The sequence below is a fragment of the Diabrotica virgifera genome, chromosome 5 (genome assembly GCF_917563875.1).
Source record: "Diabrotica virgifera virgifera chromosome 5, PGI_DIABVI_V3a".
In the NCBI taxonomy this organism is placed as follows: domain Eukaryota; kingdom Metazoa; phylum Arthropoda; class Insecta; order Coleoptera; family Chrysomelidae; genus Diabrotica; species Diabrotica virgifera.
Genome location: NC_065447.1, coordinates 158036573 through 158055839, shown reverse-complemented (window position 1 = coordinate 158055839; position 19267 = coordinate 158036573). Strand labels below are relative to the sequence as shown.

At 31.0% G+C, this 19267-nt stretch overlaps 1 protein-coding gene across 1 annotated transcript; it reads left to right on the top strand.

Moving 5' to 3' along the window:
* The first annotated feature begins 203 nt into the window (after positions 1-203).
* Positions 204-18651, top strand: LOC126884535 (translation machinery-associated protein 16 homolog). Its single transcript, XM_050650492.1, has 4 exons — positions 204-346; positions 9435-9514; positions 9879-10168; positions 18396-18651. Exons 1-4 carry the CDS (start codon positions 344-346, stop codon positions 18551-18553), a joined length of 531 nt encoding a protein of 176 aa, XP_050506449.1. The 5' UTR covers positions 204-343; the 3' UTR covers positions 18554-18651.
* The last annotated feature ends 616 nt before the right edge of the window (positions 18652-19267 follow it).

Here is a 19267-nt window from a genome sequence, read left to right as displayed (position 1 = left end):
AGAATATACTACCAAAGAGTTGTTCCGCCATATTGGATGGAGCGTTTTTGCGAGTGAAACCGAGCCCATCTACGTCACGGTATGCTGCATCCCCTCTCTCCCATATCACTGGTCCGAATGGATTATAATCAATCAAATGTCAAACCAAAATGGATATGTCAAATAGTCGGATAACATTTTACATATCGCTAAACAGGCCATTGGAAAATCAAGAAGAAGAAATTTTATTTTAAGGTTATCAAAAGTGAAAAAGCAGGTGGTGTTGTTTGTTTACTTTTGCTTTTGGTTTAAAAGTTGCAGAAAGTAGTGATTATAGGACATTTTGTAACGGTCAATAATAAAAATGGTAATATTCTAAAATAGGGTAAAGGTGCCAGTACCTGATATACTCATTTTTTGCTGTAAAGAAACAATTTCTTATATTGAGTGTCTTGATTTAATGAATAAAATAATACTTAAAGATGAGCTCCTTATCACTGATTAATAAAGATAGCAGATCAAAGCCAGAAACAAAGACTGAGAGGAAAGCCCCTAATACCGCATATTAGTAAATCCCAGTAGGGATTATTCTGAAATTTGAACAGTGGATAGTTTTAAGTAAACAAGTCACAGACAACCTGGAAAAAAGGAAAAGTATGCTTTGTTAGCAAGCATTATCCTTTTCCCTATTCCTCCTTCCCCCTGTCATCCTCTGTTATCTGTATGCACAGGTTTGTGAGCTGTTACCTACAATAATTGCACCATCTATTGTCAAATTTTGTAAGTTTCCTCGTTTTCTTGTTTGTATTAATATTTTGTAAGTTCTACATAGAGTTCTGTGATATCTCTTGTGGTTCGTCCATCAAGTTTAAGTACATCGTCTGCATACATCACAATCTGCTTAGACTTATTAACCCTAGAATACGGGTCATTCGTAATTAGGCATTTTCGTCGACTCTCGTTTATTTTAACAATTTCCCCATCTGAGTACCTTCCACATTAGTATTGAGCTTGATGGTGTAGCAGACAGTTGTTATAATTTCCAAATCTAAGACCATTTTTTGTCGCTTGGTTCGTATGTTTTACGAAAGTCCTGTGTTTATGCCATATAATAAATCAGCTGGTTATTATTGTTTGCATTTTGATTTTGAGTGTTTTAGGGAGCGTTCAAGTATTACGTAAGGGAGCGTTCAAGTATTACGTAACGCAATTTTTGAAGATTTTTGACCCCCCCTCCCCCTTATGTAACGCACCATAACGTTTTTATGTACCCCCTCCCCCTACCTAAACGTTACATAACACCCAAGTCACCATTTGAACCTAAATGGAAAACTAGGTTGCGAAAAGTACCGGAAGCCCGGTAAAAGAACTTTGTTATTATTTTAATCGCATTTGAGGTAATAACAAAAACTTACAATCATCATCCAGCCTAAAAAGTCCACTGCTGAACATAGGCCTCCTCCCCTCGTTTCCAACCACGTCTATCCTGCGCCGCTCTTATCCAGTTTTTATTTAGCTTTCTTACGTAGTCTGTCCATCTTGTACGTGGTCAACCGGCGCTTCTCTTGTCTTCTCTTGGCCTCCATTCCAATAACCTTTTTGTCCATCGCCCATGTGTCACTCTCGCTATGTGTCCTGCCCATCTCCACTTCAAGTTAGCTATCCTTTTGATGACGTCAGTCACCTTTGTTCTTCTCCTGATTTCTTCGTTTCAGATTTTGTCTCGCAGAGTTATTCCTAACATTGACCGCTCCATTCTTCTCTGCGTTACTCTTAGTTTGGTAGCCGAGGCTTTAGGTAAGGTAAGTGTTTCTGATCCGTACGTCAAGAATGGGATGACGCACTGATCAAATACCTTTCTCTTTAGGCATATGGGCAACTCACTCTTAAAAGTTTCTCTCAGTTTTCCAAATGCTGCCCACCCAAGAATGATTCTTCTTTTTAGTTCATGTGTCTGGTTATCCCTGCCAATTGTAATTTCTTGTCCCATGACATGAAATATGTCCAAAACTTAGAATAATAATCTTTTATTACTAATTTTACATTTACATTTTCCCTGCTTGGCCCCATCCTTACATACATTTTTGGCTTCATCCTTTATTGTTCTTCTCATGCATTCTTCTATTTGATCTTTTTTAATAAAAACTTAAAATAAAATAACATATTTATTATTTCAATATTTTATTTTGCTTAGTAAAAATTTTTGTATAACAAATAATATATTTACAATTTACAACTGTTCGACAACTCCATCAGTCGTTTTAAAAGAAATTTACATGGGATCAATATTTGAGTGAAGCGTCTGTAATTTGTTAACTTGGTTTTATGATATTATTTCATAGTACATATTTACTTCTAATATTATATTTATATTTCTGTATGTCTGTTTTTTATATTATATTATGTTATTGTTTTTTCTGTACACTATGTATTTTTGTAGAATTGGGCTTGCCCGTAAAATAAAATAAATAAAATATACGATGTTGCCAGTAGTTTCGGAAAAATAGTGAAAAAAATGTGTAAAACTTTTTGTTCTTCAACGCCCTGTATCGTGAAAACGCATGCCGTTACAAAAATTTTATACTAAGCAAACCCCAATTATTTTTCAGTTTTTCACCTATCTTAGAGATTGTGTTACCTTTTTCTGAAACAGTCTGTATATACAGTATGTCCCCGTAAGTTGTATCCATATGGAAAACTTTTTTATTATTAATTTTACGAAAAAAAGTTATTCTTTATAAAAAGCTCTGCATGGTCCAAAACCTAAGATTTAACTATCAAATATCAAATTTTTTGAATATTATACGAGGTATGTCAAAAAGTTTGAATTTCACTCAAGAGTAAAGTAGCTTTATTTTTCGTAATATTGGAAATTGCTATTATGAAAAGTTGTTTGGAATTAAAAACTATATTCTAATATGCAATTACATCCTTCTCTTTGAAAAATTATGGATAACTATCATTATTTTTTCAGTTATTTCAATTCTGATAACTCTTTTATTATTAATTTTACGAAAAAAAGTGATTCTTAATAAAAAGTTCTGGATGGTCTAAAACTTAAATTTTATACAATGTATGTCAAAAAAGATAAATTTAGATCAAAAGTAAAGTACCTTTATAGTTCAGAATATTTCAATCAGAAGGTGTAATTACATACTGAAACATAGTTTTTAATTCTAAATAACTTTTAATAATAACAATTTTCGATATTGTGAAAAATAAACGTATGTTACTCTTGAGCGAAATTCATATTTTTTGACATACCTCGTATAAAATTGATAAAATTTTACATAAAATGGTTGTATTTTAGATTTTAGACCATGCAGAACTTTTTATTAAGAATTACTTTTTTTCGTAAAATTAATAATAAAAGAGTTATCTGAATTAAAATAACTGAAAATAATGTTACGTTATCCATAATTTAAAAAAAAATTCAATTAGAAGGATGTAATTGCATACTATAATACAGTTTTTAATTCCAAACAACTTTTCATAATACATAGCAATTTTCAATATTGTGAAAAATAAAGCTACTTTACTCTTGAGTGAAATTCAAACTTTTTGACATACCTCGTATAATATTCAAAAATTTTGATATTTGATGGTTAAATCTTAGGTTTTTGACCATGCAGAGCTTTTTATAAAGAATAACTTTTTTTCGTAAAATTAATAATAAAAAAGTTTTCCATATGGATAAAACTTACAGGGACATACTGTATAAGAAGGCACTTATGGAATAAAATTATTTCTGTCCTTGTTTTAATCAATTTTAAAAAACGCTGAGACCCGTAGATTTTCATATATAAAAATGTGTGCTTTTTAAACATAAATTTAAATGTACAGGGTGATTCATGCAAGACTACCGTAGTCCATAAGCTTTATTTTTTAACACCCTGTATATTTTTATATGTTTAAAAGCTGCTTAACAATCTGAATTTATGGTCTTTATGAATAATACAGGGTGATCATTTAAAATTATAATGTAGGGAAACCACTTATGGAATAAAATTGTTTTTGTCATGTGTCATTATTTTAGAAAATTATAAAAACGCTAGGATACGTCAACTTTTAAATTCAACTATGGACTATTTAAACATAAATTTGAATATACAGGGTGATTCACTTAAGTCTAGCATAGTCCATTATCTTTAATTTTAATTAAACACCCTGTATATTTTTGTTTTTAGAAGCTGCTTAACAACCTCATCTCAAAAATGTGTATTATGTAGGGTCTATTATGAATAATGCAAGGTGAAATTTTGAAATTCACTTGAAATTTTTGAAGTTTTAAAATCACACTTTAAATAAGGGTACTATTTTTTTAAATATCTATCAATTTTCTAAACTAAGTATCAACATAATGGATTTTGTATTTAATGCTTTTTATTTAAAGACATTTTTAAATAATTTGAAAATTTGCGTATTTAAAACATTAATGAATACCTACTGCAGAAAACGATTTCAGAAAACATATATGATTTATGAACATGTAGTTCCCTTCTACAACCTCTTAAATAACATCTGTATCTTTTAATCTTTTGTTGTGCAGACAGGTCTATCTAATTATTGGAAACACATGTTACTGTGCTTCATCTGTGTTACAAATTTTAAGATTTTTTCACTTGAATAGGTACTATTATGTATTGTCCTGTTGTCGGAACATGAGCGGAGCGTCAGAGTGCAACATAATACAATTCAGGGGTCTATGTAAAACATAAATGAAATTCCGTAGTTTTTTTTTTCATTTAAGTTAAAAAAGAATCCACAAGGAAAAGTTTTCCTGTAGTTGGCTGTATACCATGTAATACAAAAAATAGTAAATCCTTTATAAAAGGTATATATTTACCTTAAAATATATACCTTTTATAAAGGATTTACAAATTTTTTAAAAAAGAATGTTACGTAACGCGCTGTTCGAACCCCCCTCCCCCCAATGTAACGTGCCGTAACGTTTTACAAGACACCCCCCCCCCCCACAACCTGTGTTACGTAATACATGAATAAAGTTATTCGACCAATAAACTGACATTTCTCCATAAGACCTATTTTTTACTAATTTATCGAATAAATACTCTTCGAATAAATTGGCAAGTTAATCTCGCTGTAAATATTTATAAGAAAGTAAATTCGCCAGTTTAGCTTATATTATTGTAACAAGTTTAACTTATAATGAAACATAAATTATCAAAATTATATTGAAACAAAATATAAATATAAACGTCTAATAAATTTTATTGGACGAATAGCTATTCATTGATTTATTTGTTGTTGGTGAAACCGGACCTTAGTAACAAAAAATTAAGGTAAATTGTTGGTCCACCTACCTCTACCGAAAGTGTACTTTTCCTAACCTGATACAAAGCCATACATTTCCTCCCTAGGGAGGAAAAGTAAAAGTGTCGCCATGGAATATCATCGATGAAATAACTTATTGACGCCCTATACAATATTCTATTATTTGTTACGTAAGTATCTATACAGTTTAACGTTTATTTGTAGAACACCCTGTATTTTGCAGAATGATAAAACGTAAAACACAGTAAATTATTATTTTGGTTTAACAATGTTTACATTAATAATTTGACGTATTGACAGTTCTACTGTACTGTACCTAGTTGTTAGTTTTAGTTCTCTAATTAATTTGGTTAGTTAGTTACATAAATAAATTACACCGACACCTCGCTTTACGGCCTAGATACGTTCCACGAAACTTCCAAATATTCTAATTCAAATTCATACAAATTCAATAGGATTGGTTTCTTTGTTAAATATGTGACATTATGGTTTATACTTTAAAATGCATTTGATCCTTTTATTTCATGGTTCGAATAAATTAGTAGGATGCTCTGATTATCCAAAATTAGCAAAACTTTATTGCTTAAGTTATTGCCTTGAAAATGTTTTTTTGCTTCTGTACAAAAGTGATTTTTGAACCAATCCTTAAAAGTAGTTTTATTCGTCCAAGCTTTATTGTTGGGCCTCCATATGACGGGTAATTGATTTTTATTTAGTCCTTTAAGAGGTCTTGGATTTTCGGAAAATTATATTAAAAGTTGTTTTAGCTTAAAATGTTTTCCTTGTTTCGTCTAGGTTAAACACTTGTCCGGGTTTATAAATACATACCTCTCTCAAATTCCCTTTAAAATGTTGGGATATTCCTTAGTTGTGGCCTCATTGGCGCTAGGTGTTTCCCCTTTCAATTTCAGATGATGCAAATTAAATCTAATTTTAAATTTTTCAAACCATCCGCGGCTTGCTTGAAATGTAACATGATCAGCAGATTCATCGGTTTCTCCATTCTTCAAATTTTCGAAAATACTTTTTACAGGTTTTTCCTGGATAGTCATTTGACTTATTGGCATTTTCCGTTTATTATTGTGCTTAATCCATATAATCAATACTATAGTTTATAGTATTATATAAGATAGAGTTAATATAATTTTCCATAATGTAGGCCGTAAATCGAAAACGTGCCTTAATTGAAGAGGGCCGTTATAGCGAAATGCCGTATAAAGAGCGGCCGTATAGCGAGATATGGGTGTATTTAAAAATGAAACAATGACTTGTTATTTGAGGAAGGTGGAAAAATCATATCTCCTTTCCTCCCTTGTTATACAAATAGCTATTTTCATTCTCATTACATGATCTACTATTTAATACTTGAGCTTTTCTTATTAGGATCTCAAATACAAAGTTTTTGTTCTCAAAACAACTGGAGGAGAAATGGGTACGTATTATGAATATGGAAGAGAGTGACCCAGATCCGTTTTAAGATAGCGGTAGTGACTGGGAAGAGGACAATTTGCAAACTGAATCCTCTGGCTCCGCTAGCAGTCATAGTCATGGCGATAAACAGATACAACACCGCAAGTGAAATATTCTCCAAGACATAGCTGAAATCCTCAACACAACTAAAGGAGATGATGCAAATATGACCCAGAAAAAGAAGAGGAAGACGGGTTTCTACTGTTCAAGCCCAAAAAGCGCATGATCACCAACTATTGCAAGGACTGCAAGTAGCCAATTTGCGGAGAACACCGAGGAGATAATATGTGTACCATATGTTCCTAAAAATATCCAATTATGTTTGCTTCATAATTTTATGCTTTTGTTTTTATACTAAGAATCTTAAATTTGTTTTCTATACAATGAATAAAAAAAGAATGTGTGTGTACTTTGTACGCACGTAAGAAGTTATACTTCTATTATATGATTTCTTAAAAATAAATATACTTTAAACAGTTTGTTTTAATTTTTTTTAAACACCAAACTAATTTTGTGCTTACCGCTTTCAAAAAAATAAAAAAAAAGTATAGGATTGCTCCGGACGCGAACTCAAGACCTCTCGATCTCTGGCCGAATACTATACCAAATAGGCTACGAGGACTCTGTGGGTATCGGTTCGGACGTACCTAATGACAATTCACGGTAACAAACAGACAAGGTGAAAAGTATAATAAATATATAATAAAATGTTTTAATAATACTCATCTTACTCCTGAGGAAGACAAATCAAAAGACACAAAAATTATAATAAATATATTTACTAAAAACACTAATATATTTTCACACCTTTTCTTGCACTGATATATTTATACATAACTTGAAAGATTCAGCAACTAAACACAGCATACTGTCTGTGTGCGCATGCGCGCAGTATTATGAAATTTTACTCTTAATCGCGCCTAAAGAAGTATAACTTCAAAAATTCAAAGTAAAAAATATATGCTTTTTTCTATGGAGTATGTAATAAATTTACGATAGTCCCGTATTTACGTTTGGCGAAAACGGTCCCGTATTCTAGGGTTAAATAAAATTTTTGGGTTTACAGTTACATACTTCATACATACAGTTTGTTCCAACGAAAATTTGACCCCTCCCCCAGAAATTCAGAAACCAAGAGCTTCTTTAAAATTAAAAAAAAAACACGTCAATTTATAATGTGAGGGGGCCGAATTTTCATGTAAAAATCTGCCCTCAAATGTAACCCCCTACTGCCCACATGAACGCCCATTTTTTTTAATAGCAAGTGTGGTCAAGTGGCACATCATTTTTGAAAGGTATTTTTTTTTCTCTACACGACACTCTATTTTATTTACGTAATAAGTTTTAAGATATTTTTGGACTTAACAAATTTATTATAGATTAGGTAAATCCAAAATTATCTTTAAAATTATTCCTCAATTTAAAAAAAATAGAGGGTCGAGTAGAGAAAAAAATACCTTTCAAATGATGTGCCACTCGACTACATTTGCTATTAAAAAAGTGGGGGTTGATGAGGGACGGCAGGGTCTTACATTCGAGGGCATGAATACAAATTGACGTGTTTTTTTTTTAAATTGTGAAGAAACTCTTGGTTTCTGAGTTTCTGGGGGGGAGGGGGGTCAAATTTTTGTTGGAACACACTGTATATTAACCCGGGAACAGTCGCGCACTTTTCTGTCACGTAATCGGTCGCGCACTTTTCTGTCACGTAATCGGTCGCGCGTTAGATTTTATCTAACAATACGAATTTAAATACGATTTTACAACACATTTTTATTTTATAGTATTTTTATTTACTTGTTATGTTAGAAATATTATTTCTAACAATTATTAAAGCTAATTGGTTCTCACCAAAACCATAAATTCCACAAAAAGAAGAAAAAAAACCTATGCATTACTACACCCTTCTTCGAGGCAGTTACGAGTGGAAAGTTATGTTGCAAAATTTTTCATCGTTGCAAAATGTTAGATGTTATGTTTAGTTATGTTGCAAAATGTTAGATTTTTTCTAACGGCGCGACTGCTCCTGGGTTAAACAGAGTCAGAAAGCAGCCCAACCCCCTGTTTTAGCCTCTTAGTTATCTGGAAGGGATTTTAGTTATCTGTTAGGACTGTACTGGTGCTTCTGTGTGTGGATCATGGTGGCTTGAACTAATTTTACAAATTCTTTGGTCTACCAAATTTGCTTATACCTAATCAAATATGGACCTCGGAGGTAAACTACATTATGTCTACATGGTGTTGTTTTGAATAAGTTCATTTAATCAACTTATTTTATTAGTTGGATTATACAAATTTGGTTATATATTCTCATTAAAATATGGTCACATTGTTATCCAAACAATTATGAGATATATCAGATTTTTATAACATTCAAAGTGCTTTACTGCACAGTTGCTCAAAATGACATAGTGCAGTTTGTTGAAAATCTACAAAGATTTTTCAGATGTCTATGTCCTGCTCCCAGGCTTTAGCTAATATTTATTTTACATCATAAGTACTTGTGGTTTTCAATATTAAATCAGCCAAAAATGATTTAAACAGATAATATAATTGAGTATACACTTTATAGAAATTGAAAGACCTTTATTATTATAATTACAATATTTAGCAAATGAATACAACTTCAGCTACTGGTGCCTTAAATGTAGATTTTGCTTAGTCTTACACTAATTATATTTTTTATTTAGGGAAAGGTAAAGCAGAATATAGAAAAACTAAAACATCCTAACAGTCGACAAACCAAGATGTTAGCAAAACAGATCCAAAAGTAAGTATTTGAGCAATTATAAAATAATCATTACCGTATACACTTTTGGAAAAAATATTGCATATTATCATGTGAAGTGAAATGTTTGTGCCGCAATGCTTTCCAAGTGCTATGTTTTAAAGTGTCATATACATGCTTGGTCGGATTTAAATCTGATATGGGCTATATGGTGGCCAATATAATTTTCAGATTGAATTTCATGAATATTAGTTTGGAAAAGAAGCATTCATTTGGAAAAGAAATCCTATTCCCATAACACTGAGGGGCTAATGATTGCAGCACAAAAAATTTCACTTCATATGATAATTTCAAAATATGTATGTAATATTTTTGTCCATTAATATATATTAACCAAATTTTTTAGAAAGAATTCTAGAGACAAAGGTAAATTGGCCACAACCTTAAAGTTAAATGCAGTAGGCGAAAAATGTAAATGGTTTGGCTCGATGTTGGATCCACAATTTACAAATTTGACTCCAGGTGGTTTACACAAACTGATAGAGCAGTATTTATCTAGATTTGATGAAGAAATGGAACAAATTAAGTTAAAACATTCAATAGGAAACCGAAAAAACAGACAACATGCAAATAGGGAAGACATAATAAGAATGACCATTGAAAGAGAAAGAGGGGATTTTAATACATGTGGAATTGGTAAGATTGATTAAAATTATTTAAAGACATAGTTTAAAACTATGAAAAATGTTGAAAATGATCTCAAATTCTCAATACACATTAGAATTTCAATGTGTCAAATAGAATTTTATTATCCTAAAATATTGAAAATCGATACCCTCATGAGAAAACCTTGTAACTCCAAAAACCCTAATTTAACAGGGAATACAAAAATTAGCTATTTGTATAACAAGGGAGGAAAGTGCTACTTTTCCTCCCGCGAATGAAGTTTACTGCACGACGCGTAGTGGAGGGCAGTAATCATTCAAGGGAGGAAAAGACACTTTACTCCCATGTTATACACATGATTTTTCCACCTTCCTCAAATAACAAGTCATTTTTTCATTTTTAAATAATTTATTTATGTAACTAATTAACATAATTGATTAGAGAAGTAAAACTAACAAGTAGGTACATTATAACTGTCAACTGTCAAATATAAGTCAAATTATTAATGTAAACATTGTTAAATCAAAAAAGCTATTTCTATAACAAGGGAGGAAAGTGCTACTTTTCCTCCCGAGAATGAAGTTTACTGCCCGACGCTTAGCGGAGGGAAGTAATCATTCAAGGGAGGAAAAGGCACTTTACTCCCATGTTATACATATGGTTTTTTCACCTTCCTCAAATAACAAGTCATTTTTACTTAATTTATTTATGTAACTAACCAACAACATTTATTAGAACTAAAACTAACAAGTAGGTACAATATAACTGTCAAATATAAGTCAAATTATTAATTAAACATTGTTAAATCAAAATAACAATTTACTGATTTTTACCATTCTGCAAAATACAGGGTGTCTTATAAATAAACGTTAAAATTGTATGTACTAAATAAAATTAATTATTAAAATGCACTACTACAAGCAAAATACAATTAATTAAATTTACTTTTGTATAATAATTGCATATCATATCAATATTGTGGAGCAACATATAATTTTTCTTCTTCATCTTTATTGACAGTAGATATGAAATATACGTCAATTTGACAATTTCAATTGACAATGAATTATTTAAGAAAGTTGCAAGATTTCTCCGCTATTCGCGCACGATCGTTTCTCGTATCCCCTCCAAGTACTTGCACACGGCGAATAGGGCGTTAATAAGTTATTTCATCAATGACATAGTATGACGTCACATGGTACGGTGTATGGTTCCGTGTAATGCGGACGTGTATTTTGTGAGCTCCGTAGTGAAATGTTTTAAAATATGGTAAAAACAGGAAAATAAATGTATACAAGTGCATCAGTGGATGAGCATCTAAACTGTAAGACATATCTTTTTAATTTTTATCTACAACTAATATTTTGAAAATGGACTATTAGAAAAACTAAAGCAAAACACATACTTAACATAGTTGTTATTTTGGCAACAACCGCAAAAACCTCAATCGAACCGTAAACATTCATTAAATAGTATAAAGCGGTCCATGCACGAAAACATGTCACAGCCAACCAATGCCGAAATATTAGACGAAATTAAGAAAATAAGAAATTTGGTAGAAGCAAGTGAAGTTCGAATATTATTAAAGATAGAAGAAAAGTTAAATAAAGAAATTAAAACATTAGAAAAAGAAAACTTAATATTAAAAGAGAAAGTAGAGCTATTAGAAAGACAAAATAAAAAAAATAATATTGTAATATTCGGTATTAAACAAAATATACCAGATGTATCAGTGGATAGTGTTTGTAATAAATTAAATAATTTGTTGAATTTACAATTGGAAGTCGATCATATTAATAACGTTTATAGTCTGGGAAAGTCACCAGAAGCACCGATAAAAGTAGAATTTATATCTAACATCAATAAAACAAAAATTCTCAGAAATTGTTCTAAATTGAAGGGTTCAAACATTATAATATCACATGATCAAACAACAGCTCAGCGAAAAACATATGCAATACTTAGCAGACATCTAAAAAGATTAAAAAATTCATCGAATAAGTGCTACATTAAAGGTGAAAAACTGTTTGTTGATAGCACAGTATTTACTGCTCCAGACATATTAGAAATTGAAGAAATTGAAGCGACAAGGAATCAAATACAGGCAAACAGCGCTCCCAACACCCCCAAAAGAGGCACAACCGAAAAATCGTCAGTTGCAGATATATATTCGTACGATAAAAACACACATATTAACGAAAAAGTACCAAAACCAACAAATCCGACATCAAAGACTAGTGAAACAAAAACCAGAACACGTTTTGGATCCACAAATAAAAAATAGTGGGTACTTGCTATCAATAGGATAGTTGTTAGATGTAAATGTATAGTGTTGTAAACTGTTTATTTGTTAGTATAGAAGTAATATTCTTATCGATTTGCGGTACACATAATTAGTGATAATATTAATAACAATGGATCAATATATTCGGGAGTTTGAAATATACTCATTACCAACTTACACTCTGGACACACCAGAAGAATGTTCACAGATTTTAGAAATAAATAAAAACAATCAAAATTTAAAAATTTTGCATATGAATATTCGCAGTATAAACAAAAATCTAGATGAATTTTTAATAACATTAAATAAAATTAATTCTGATATTGACTGTATAATCTTAAGTGAAACATGGGAAATAATTGATATAAATGTATTTGATGTTCCGGGATATGATGTCGTATATAGTGAGAGCCATTACAATCAAAACGATGGTGTTGTTATATACATAAAAACATCTTTAAAGTACAAATTTGAAATACTTCCTTTTTATAATAATATAAATTTGTTGCAAATTCAGATAAAACTAGAAAATCGTCAATTAATTAAAGTGACTGCTTTGTACAGATCACCCAGTACTAACATAAATGATTTTAATCACAGTTTGTATGAGTTTCTAGAAAAGACTGAGACTGATTCAGATGAGTATGCTGTATTTGTGGGAGATATAAACATTGACTTGTTGCAACCTGATGATAACTACACTGCCGAGTACTTAAATATTTTAAGTGAGTTTGGCTATATCTCAACAATAAATGAACCTACTAGGGTTCAGGCCAGCAGCAAGTCATGTTTAGATCATATTTTTTTGAAAACAGAAGTTAACAATTTGGACTATGTTTTGCCACTAGTCTTGAAATCTTCAGTTACTGATCATTATATAACAATTCTACAATTAGTAACTGGTGGAAGCATACAAAAAAACGCTCGAAAATTCAGAAATATTATTAATACAACAAAGTTAACTTATACATTTCAAAATACTAAATGGGATTCAATATATTCTTTACAGGACCCAGAAGTTGCGACGAATACATTTATGAGAATCTTGAAACATAACCTGGAAGCGTGTAGTGAGAAAAAACAGCTAAGAAGGAAACGTGATAAAATCGTTCCTTGGATAACAAGCGCACTGCTAATTTCTGTAAATAAAAAAAATAAAATGTATACTGAACTTCATAACGACCCAAATAACATTATTCTAAAAAACAGATACAAAATATACAGAAATAAATTAACTTCGCTAATACAAAAAGCAAAATTTCGATATTACCAACAGCAAATTGAGAGCAACGAAGGCAACTGTCAAAGTCTATGGAAAGTGGTACAACAAATTACCAAGACGAAAAAACGAGATGAAGGAATTGACAGTATAAAGCAAGCAAACACAAACAAATTATTAAGCGAAAAGTTGGATATTACTAATGAATTCAATAAACATTTTAGTGAAATCGGTAAAAAACTGGCAACTAAAATACATCAAGATCATGAATACATTTCTAACAGACATACTGTCTCTAATTCTTTTGTATTTGCACCGATTACAAGTGATGAAATAAAAAATATAATATTCGGATTAAAAAATGGTAAAGCAGTCGGTATTGACAATATAAAAGCAAAAACAATTAAAAGTATTTCTGATTATATCACTGAACCTTTGACATATATACTGAATAAATGTGTGGACAGTTCTATTTATCCTTCAGCTTTTAAGCATGCTATTGTGACTCCAGTATATAAAAAAGGAAACTCGACTGATATGAATAACTATCGACCTATATCTCTTATTACCCACATTTCAAAAATATTTGAAAATGTAATCAAAACTAGATTAGTATCTTACCTAGGAAAGTACAAAATACTTTCAGAAAAACAATTTGGTTTTAGGGAAAATACATCCACACAAGATGCCATTATTTCACTAACCTCAAAAATAAATAAATCTCTTAATGAAAGTAAGCCGTGTTTGTGCATATTTATAGATCTATCAAAAGCTTTTGACACAGTTAGTCATCATTTACTTTTGCAATCTATGGAAGATATTGGTATACGAAATAAATCACTAAAACTGTTTGATAGTTATCTAACTAACAGACAACAAACTGTAAAAATAAGCGATGTAGAGAGTAGTCCACGTATTATTGATTATGGAGTTCCACAAGGTTCAATACTTGGACCTATCGTGTTTAATATATATATAAATGGTTTATTTTCATTGGAATCTACTGGAAGCATTATCGGCTTTGCAGATGACACCGTAATATTCTATAATGCTACCAATTGGGAAGAACTAAAACATACAGCTGAAATTGACTTTCTAAAAATTAAAAAATGGTTGGACTATAAATTATTAACAGTCAACCTAAGTAAAACCAATTATCTATCATTTAGTTGCTATTCTTCGGGTGCTCCTCAATTTAACCACTTATGTATTACACAATCAATGTCCATTGCACCTGAAAAGAAAATGAAATATTTAGGGATTATTATAGACCCCCACATGAAATGGGATCTGCATATAAAGTATTTAATAAATAAATTAAGATTAATACTGTACAAATTTAGAAAATTAAAACAACTGGTACCTACCAATCACTTGAAAACTTTATATTTTGCATTGGTTGAAACTCATCTGCGATATGGAATTTTAGTATGGGGTTCAACTTTTAAAACACATATCACGTCCCTAGAAATTATGCAAAGAAAATTTCTTAAATTAATCTTGTCCAGAAGTACAGTGTATGCATCTGATAGTCTATATACTGAAATGAAAATTTTGGATGTAAGGCAGTTATACTATCTGTGTTCTGGCATCAGGTATTATTCAAATAAAAGTTTAGATGCACTACCAACACACCAATATAATACTCGTCAAAGAGACCATTTTATTGTTCCTCTTATGAATAAAACTAGTACACAAAAATCGTATACTTACATGGCTCCCAAACTGTATAATACTATTCCGGACTATATTAGGTACATTGTTAATTTATATAGTTTTAAACACCAATTGAAAATATTTCTTTTAAATACAGACAGATCAATTATACACAACTACTTTGATATATTATAATGATCCATTGGTAGACTGAATTGTTAGATTTAAATGTTTTTGTTACCTTTTATTATATTATTATACATTAATATTTTTAACTTAAATTGATTTTTATAAATTTTATATTGTACATATTGTTGAATTTATATTTCCCTCGAATTAAATAATCTATATTATATTAATTTCAAATTTTTATACATAGTTTTATAGATTATAAATTATACCTATTTATATTATTATGTAACCGAAACAAGTGTGTAGACACTTATCGGTATATGTACTACTTTACTCAAATATTTTATTTATATATGTATACAAAGCTGTATTTTTTTTTGAATAAAGTTCATTCATTTACTTTTACTCCCTAGGGAGGAAGCGTACGACTTTGCTCCCTACAATCAGGTCAGGAAAAGTATACTTTCTCTAGAGGTAGGTGGAAAATGTAATATGTAATTTCAAAGTTTGTTTCTTTAAGAGCGTAGGCGCAAATATTATCTATATGGTACAATGACATTGTCATCATTAACATAGAGATGGCTATTTCATTCAGTTTTTGAATGTTCTTGGATAACCGTTATTTGTATAATCGATTAAATCAGCGTTTCCCAACCGGTGGGTCGCGGGCAGATTTCAGGTGGGTCGCGACGTGGCTCTTACAGTAGCTGAATAACGTACATATATATCATTATGGGTGAGGGATGGGTCGCGAATATGAAAAAACATAAGGTGGGTCGCCAGACATAAAAGGTTGGGAACCACTGGATTAAATTATTAATTCAGTTAATTGATGATTATTTTTTACCAACTATGTGTTCAGTGATTACAATAATTTATATACTATTCAATAAATACTAATAATAAAGAAAAAGTGATAAAGTGATTTTGATAATATTTTGTCACTATGGAACGCTTAGATAAATTCTGAACATCTTTAACAACAAAATACTTGGATCACAGAATATACCCTGGTGTATTCTGTGCTTGGATCTTCCATAAATATTAATAGAAGAGTCAATGGAGTTTTTCATTACGAAAAAAATCAAATGAGGGAGAACTTTTTATAATTTCATTAAGAAATGTATAATAAACATCATATCAAAAAGTTCTACTCCAAAAGTGGTTGCTTAATTTTTGAAGTGATACTTCTTTAGGCGCTATGGGAGTGAAATTTAATATGCGCGAAATTATCAAAAACCTTGTTCCCCGGCGCAGACGCATTATACCTTTGCTCTGATTGGGTGTTCAAATGACATCACAATAATTGTTCAATATGGAGGTTATGGATAAACAAGTATTATATATTAGTTTTTATTGTTGTGAGAACACAGACAAAAGCAAGTTTAGAATTGTATTAACTTTTTAAATACCTAGTTTTTAAAAGCAACAGGATCATAACGTACGCGATAGAAACAAGATGTGACAGCAGAAACCAAGAGGATACTGAGAACATCAGAAATGAGAACGTTGAGGTCAATAACGGGGAAAACACTGAGAGACAGAATACCGAACGACAGAATAAGAGATCTCTGTAACATACAAGATATAATACGGTCGGGAAGACAGAGACGACGAGAGTGGAATCAGCATGTGACGAGAATGGACAGCGAGAGAATAGCCCGTATAGTCAGGGATTCGAAGCCAACAGGCAAGAGACCAATAGGAAGGCCCTTTAAAAGGTGGCGAGATAGCTGGCAGTCAACATCACAGCTACGAATACAAGCTCAAAATCGGTTAAGAACAGGCCTAGAGGCCTAATACAAGAAGAAGAAGGCTGTGAATTAGTGCGCTTGACGTACACTGAATACCTGAATACAATAACTTCAGAAGGCTGTAACTTAAAAAAAAATAGTTTTGCAGACCTAGGTCCCGGGGGCTTTTTTAATCTACACACTGAGAACTATCATTGACCAATCTTTCGTCAAATTTGACCAAGGCCATTTTTCCATAAGGAGTGTTGTGGGGTCCTTTATGGAGAAAAAATATAATTAGTTTATTCGGACCTACAATCATGGTCCATGATGATGGAGAAATTAAAAGTATATAACACTGAAATAATAAGTTTTGAGCAAAAAGAAAAGAAGTTAGAGGACGAACTGATGAATTTAAAGAAACAAAATTTTGTATTAAGTGAGAATATTATATAATAATAATTATATGAAATATGAATAATAATTATAAATAAATTTTACTATAGTTATGTTTATATATTAATATTAAAATAATGAATATAGTATACTTACATTAGCTTGTAAAAATAGATTTATTTCTAAGTATTACTTTTATTTTATTAATTTCCTATAATCTATTGTTTTAACCATTAAATAGGTTTTAATGGTTAAAATAATATTAATTGAATATTTCTTATGCAATATCGCCTAATAGGGCTTTTCATTCACTTAATTTCTTTCGAGCTTCTGTCATATGTCGTATAATCCGTGTATATTAATATTATACACAGATTATATAACATATAATGGATTGCAAGTTATAAAAGATTTTAATCGTGAAGTAAAGGCTTTTCATCGATTGTCATTTGTTTCGAGCTTCTGTCATATGTTGTATAATCTGTGTATAATATTAATATACACGGATTATACGACATATGACAGAAGCTCGAAACAAATGACTGAATGAAAAACCCTATTATATAAAGTTCTTCCACTCTTTTCCCATGCGTCACGATTCAATTTCAAATAAATTAAATCAAAAAATAAAGTGAAACGTACGTCAATGTGTAGTATCATTGATATTGTATCGTCATTTTTCTTTTATTATTTACTTTATTTCTTAATAGTATTTGCCTTGCTTATCTATTTAATCAATTAGGTATCTCCATTTCATCCTCAGCATTTCTGTTTTTCCTTTTGATTCCAAATTTGTGATTTAGCACCTTTTTAAATATACATAATTTCAATTTTTAGAACTACCAGATGTGTTTGATATTAATCAATTCAACTACCTCCAACAATGGAAGGGAGAACTTAGGTATTTGCAAAATTTTAAATTCAAAAAATTTAATAAGAAATATTTAGAAGACGAAGAAGAAAAACGACAGAAAAATGCAAATATCATGGAATAACTAGCCGATTTTTGTTAAAGTAAATAATTTAAAATGTGTACATATAGAGATAGGTTTGTTTAAAACTGTTCTTTTATTAAAGTTACCTGTTAGATATATTTTTTGTTTTATTTCTAGTTCTGAACTTCGTTGGATCTAGATGGAATACTACGAAAGGAATATAAGAAGTAGCGATAAATTTTTGACGCCTTAAAGCGCTAGAGTTAAAACATTTAATCTAGAAGCGTTAAAGCACTGAGGTTTAAAAGTGTTGAATGGTTGAAGTTTTGAAGAGTAAACATGTAATGATAAGATGCCACAGCTGGCGATCGGGTATCCTTGTTGACGCATCCCCTCTTCATACCCCACTAGACGAAACCGAAGGAGAAGTGGCACGGAGAGCGTATTTAAGACGAGGAGGTGAATCATAGGATCAGTTATTGCTAACGTGTTGAATTAGCAATAGCTTAATGGCAGACATGCACTGGGTTGAGGTGGTACTCTGTCTAGGTAGGCGCCGCAGTATTGACGTGGCGTTCCACATGAACCGCTACCGCAGTGAGCGGTAGTAACGATGGACGAATGACTGTGTCGCTGTTTAATACTATTGCATTGAAGAGAATGCGATGGCTTCGAGTCTAAATGTGTAGATAGGTTGATTGAGTGTAGCGAGAGTGCTATTGTATATATTATGTTGTGTATTGTATCGTTTTAATAGTTCTATGTTTTGATGAC

Coding starts and splice junctions, on each gene's coding strand:
- LOC126884535 (XM_050650492.1), top strand. Junction 9,515..9,878: donor TTAGCAAAACAGATCCAAAA/GTAAGTATTTGA, acceptor CAAATTTTTTAG/AAAGAATTCTAGAGACAAAG. Junction 10,169..18,395: donor TTTTAATACATGTGGAATTG/GTAAGATTGATT, acceptor TTCAATTTTTAG/AACTACCAGATGTGTTTGAT.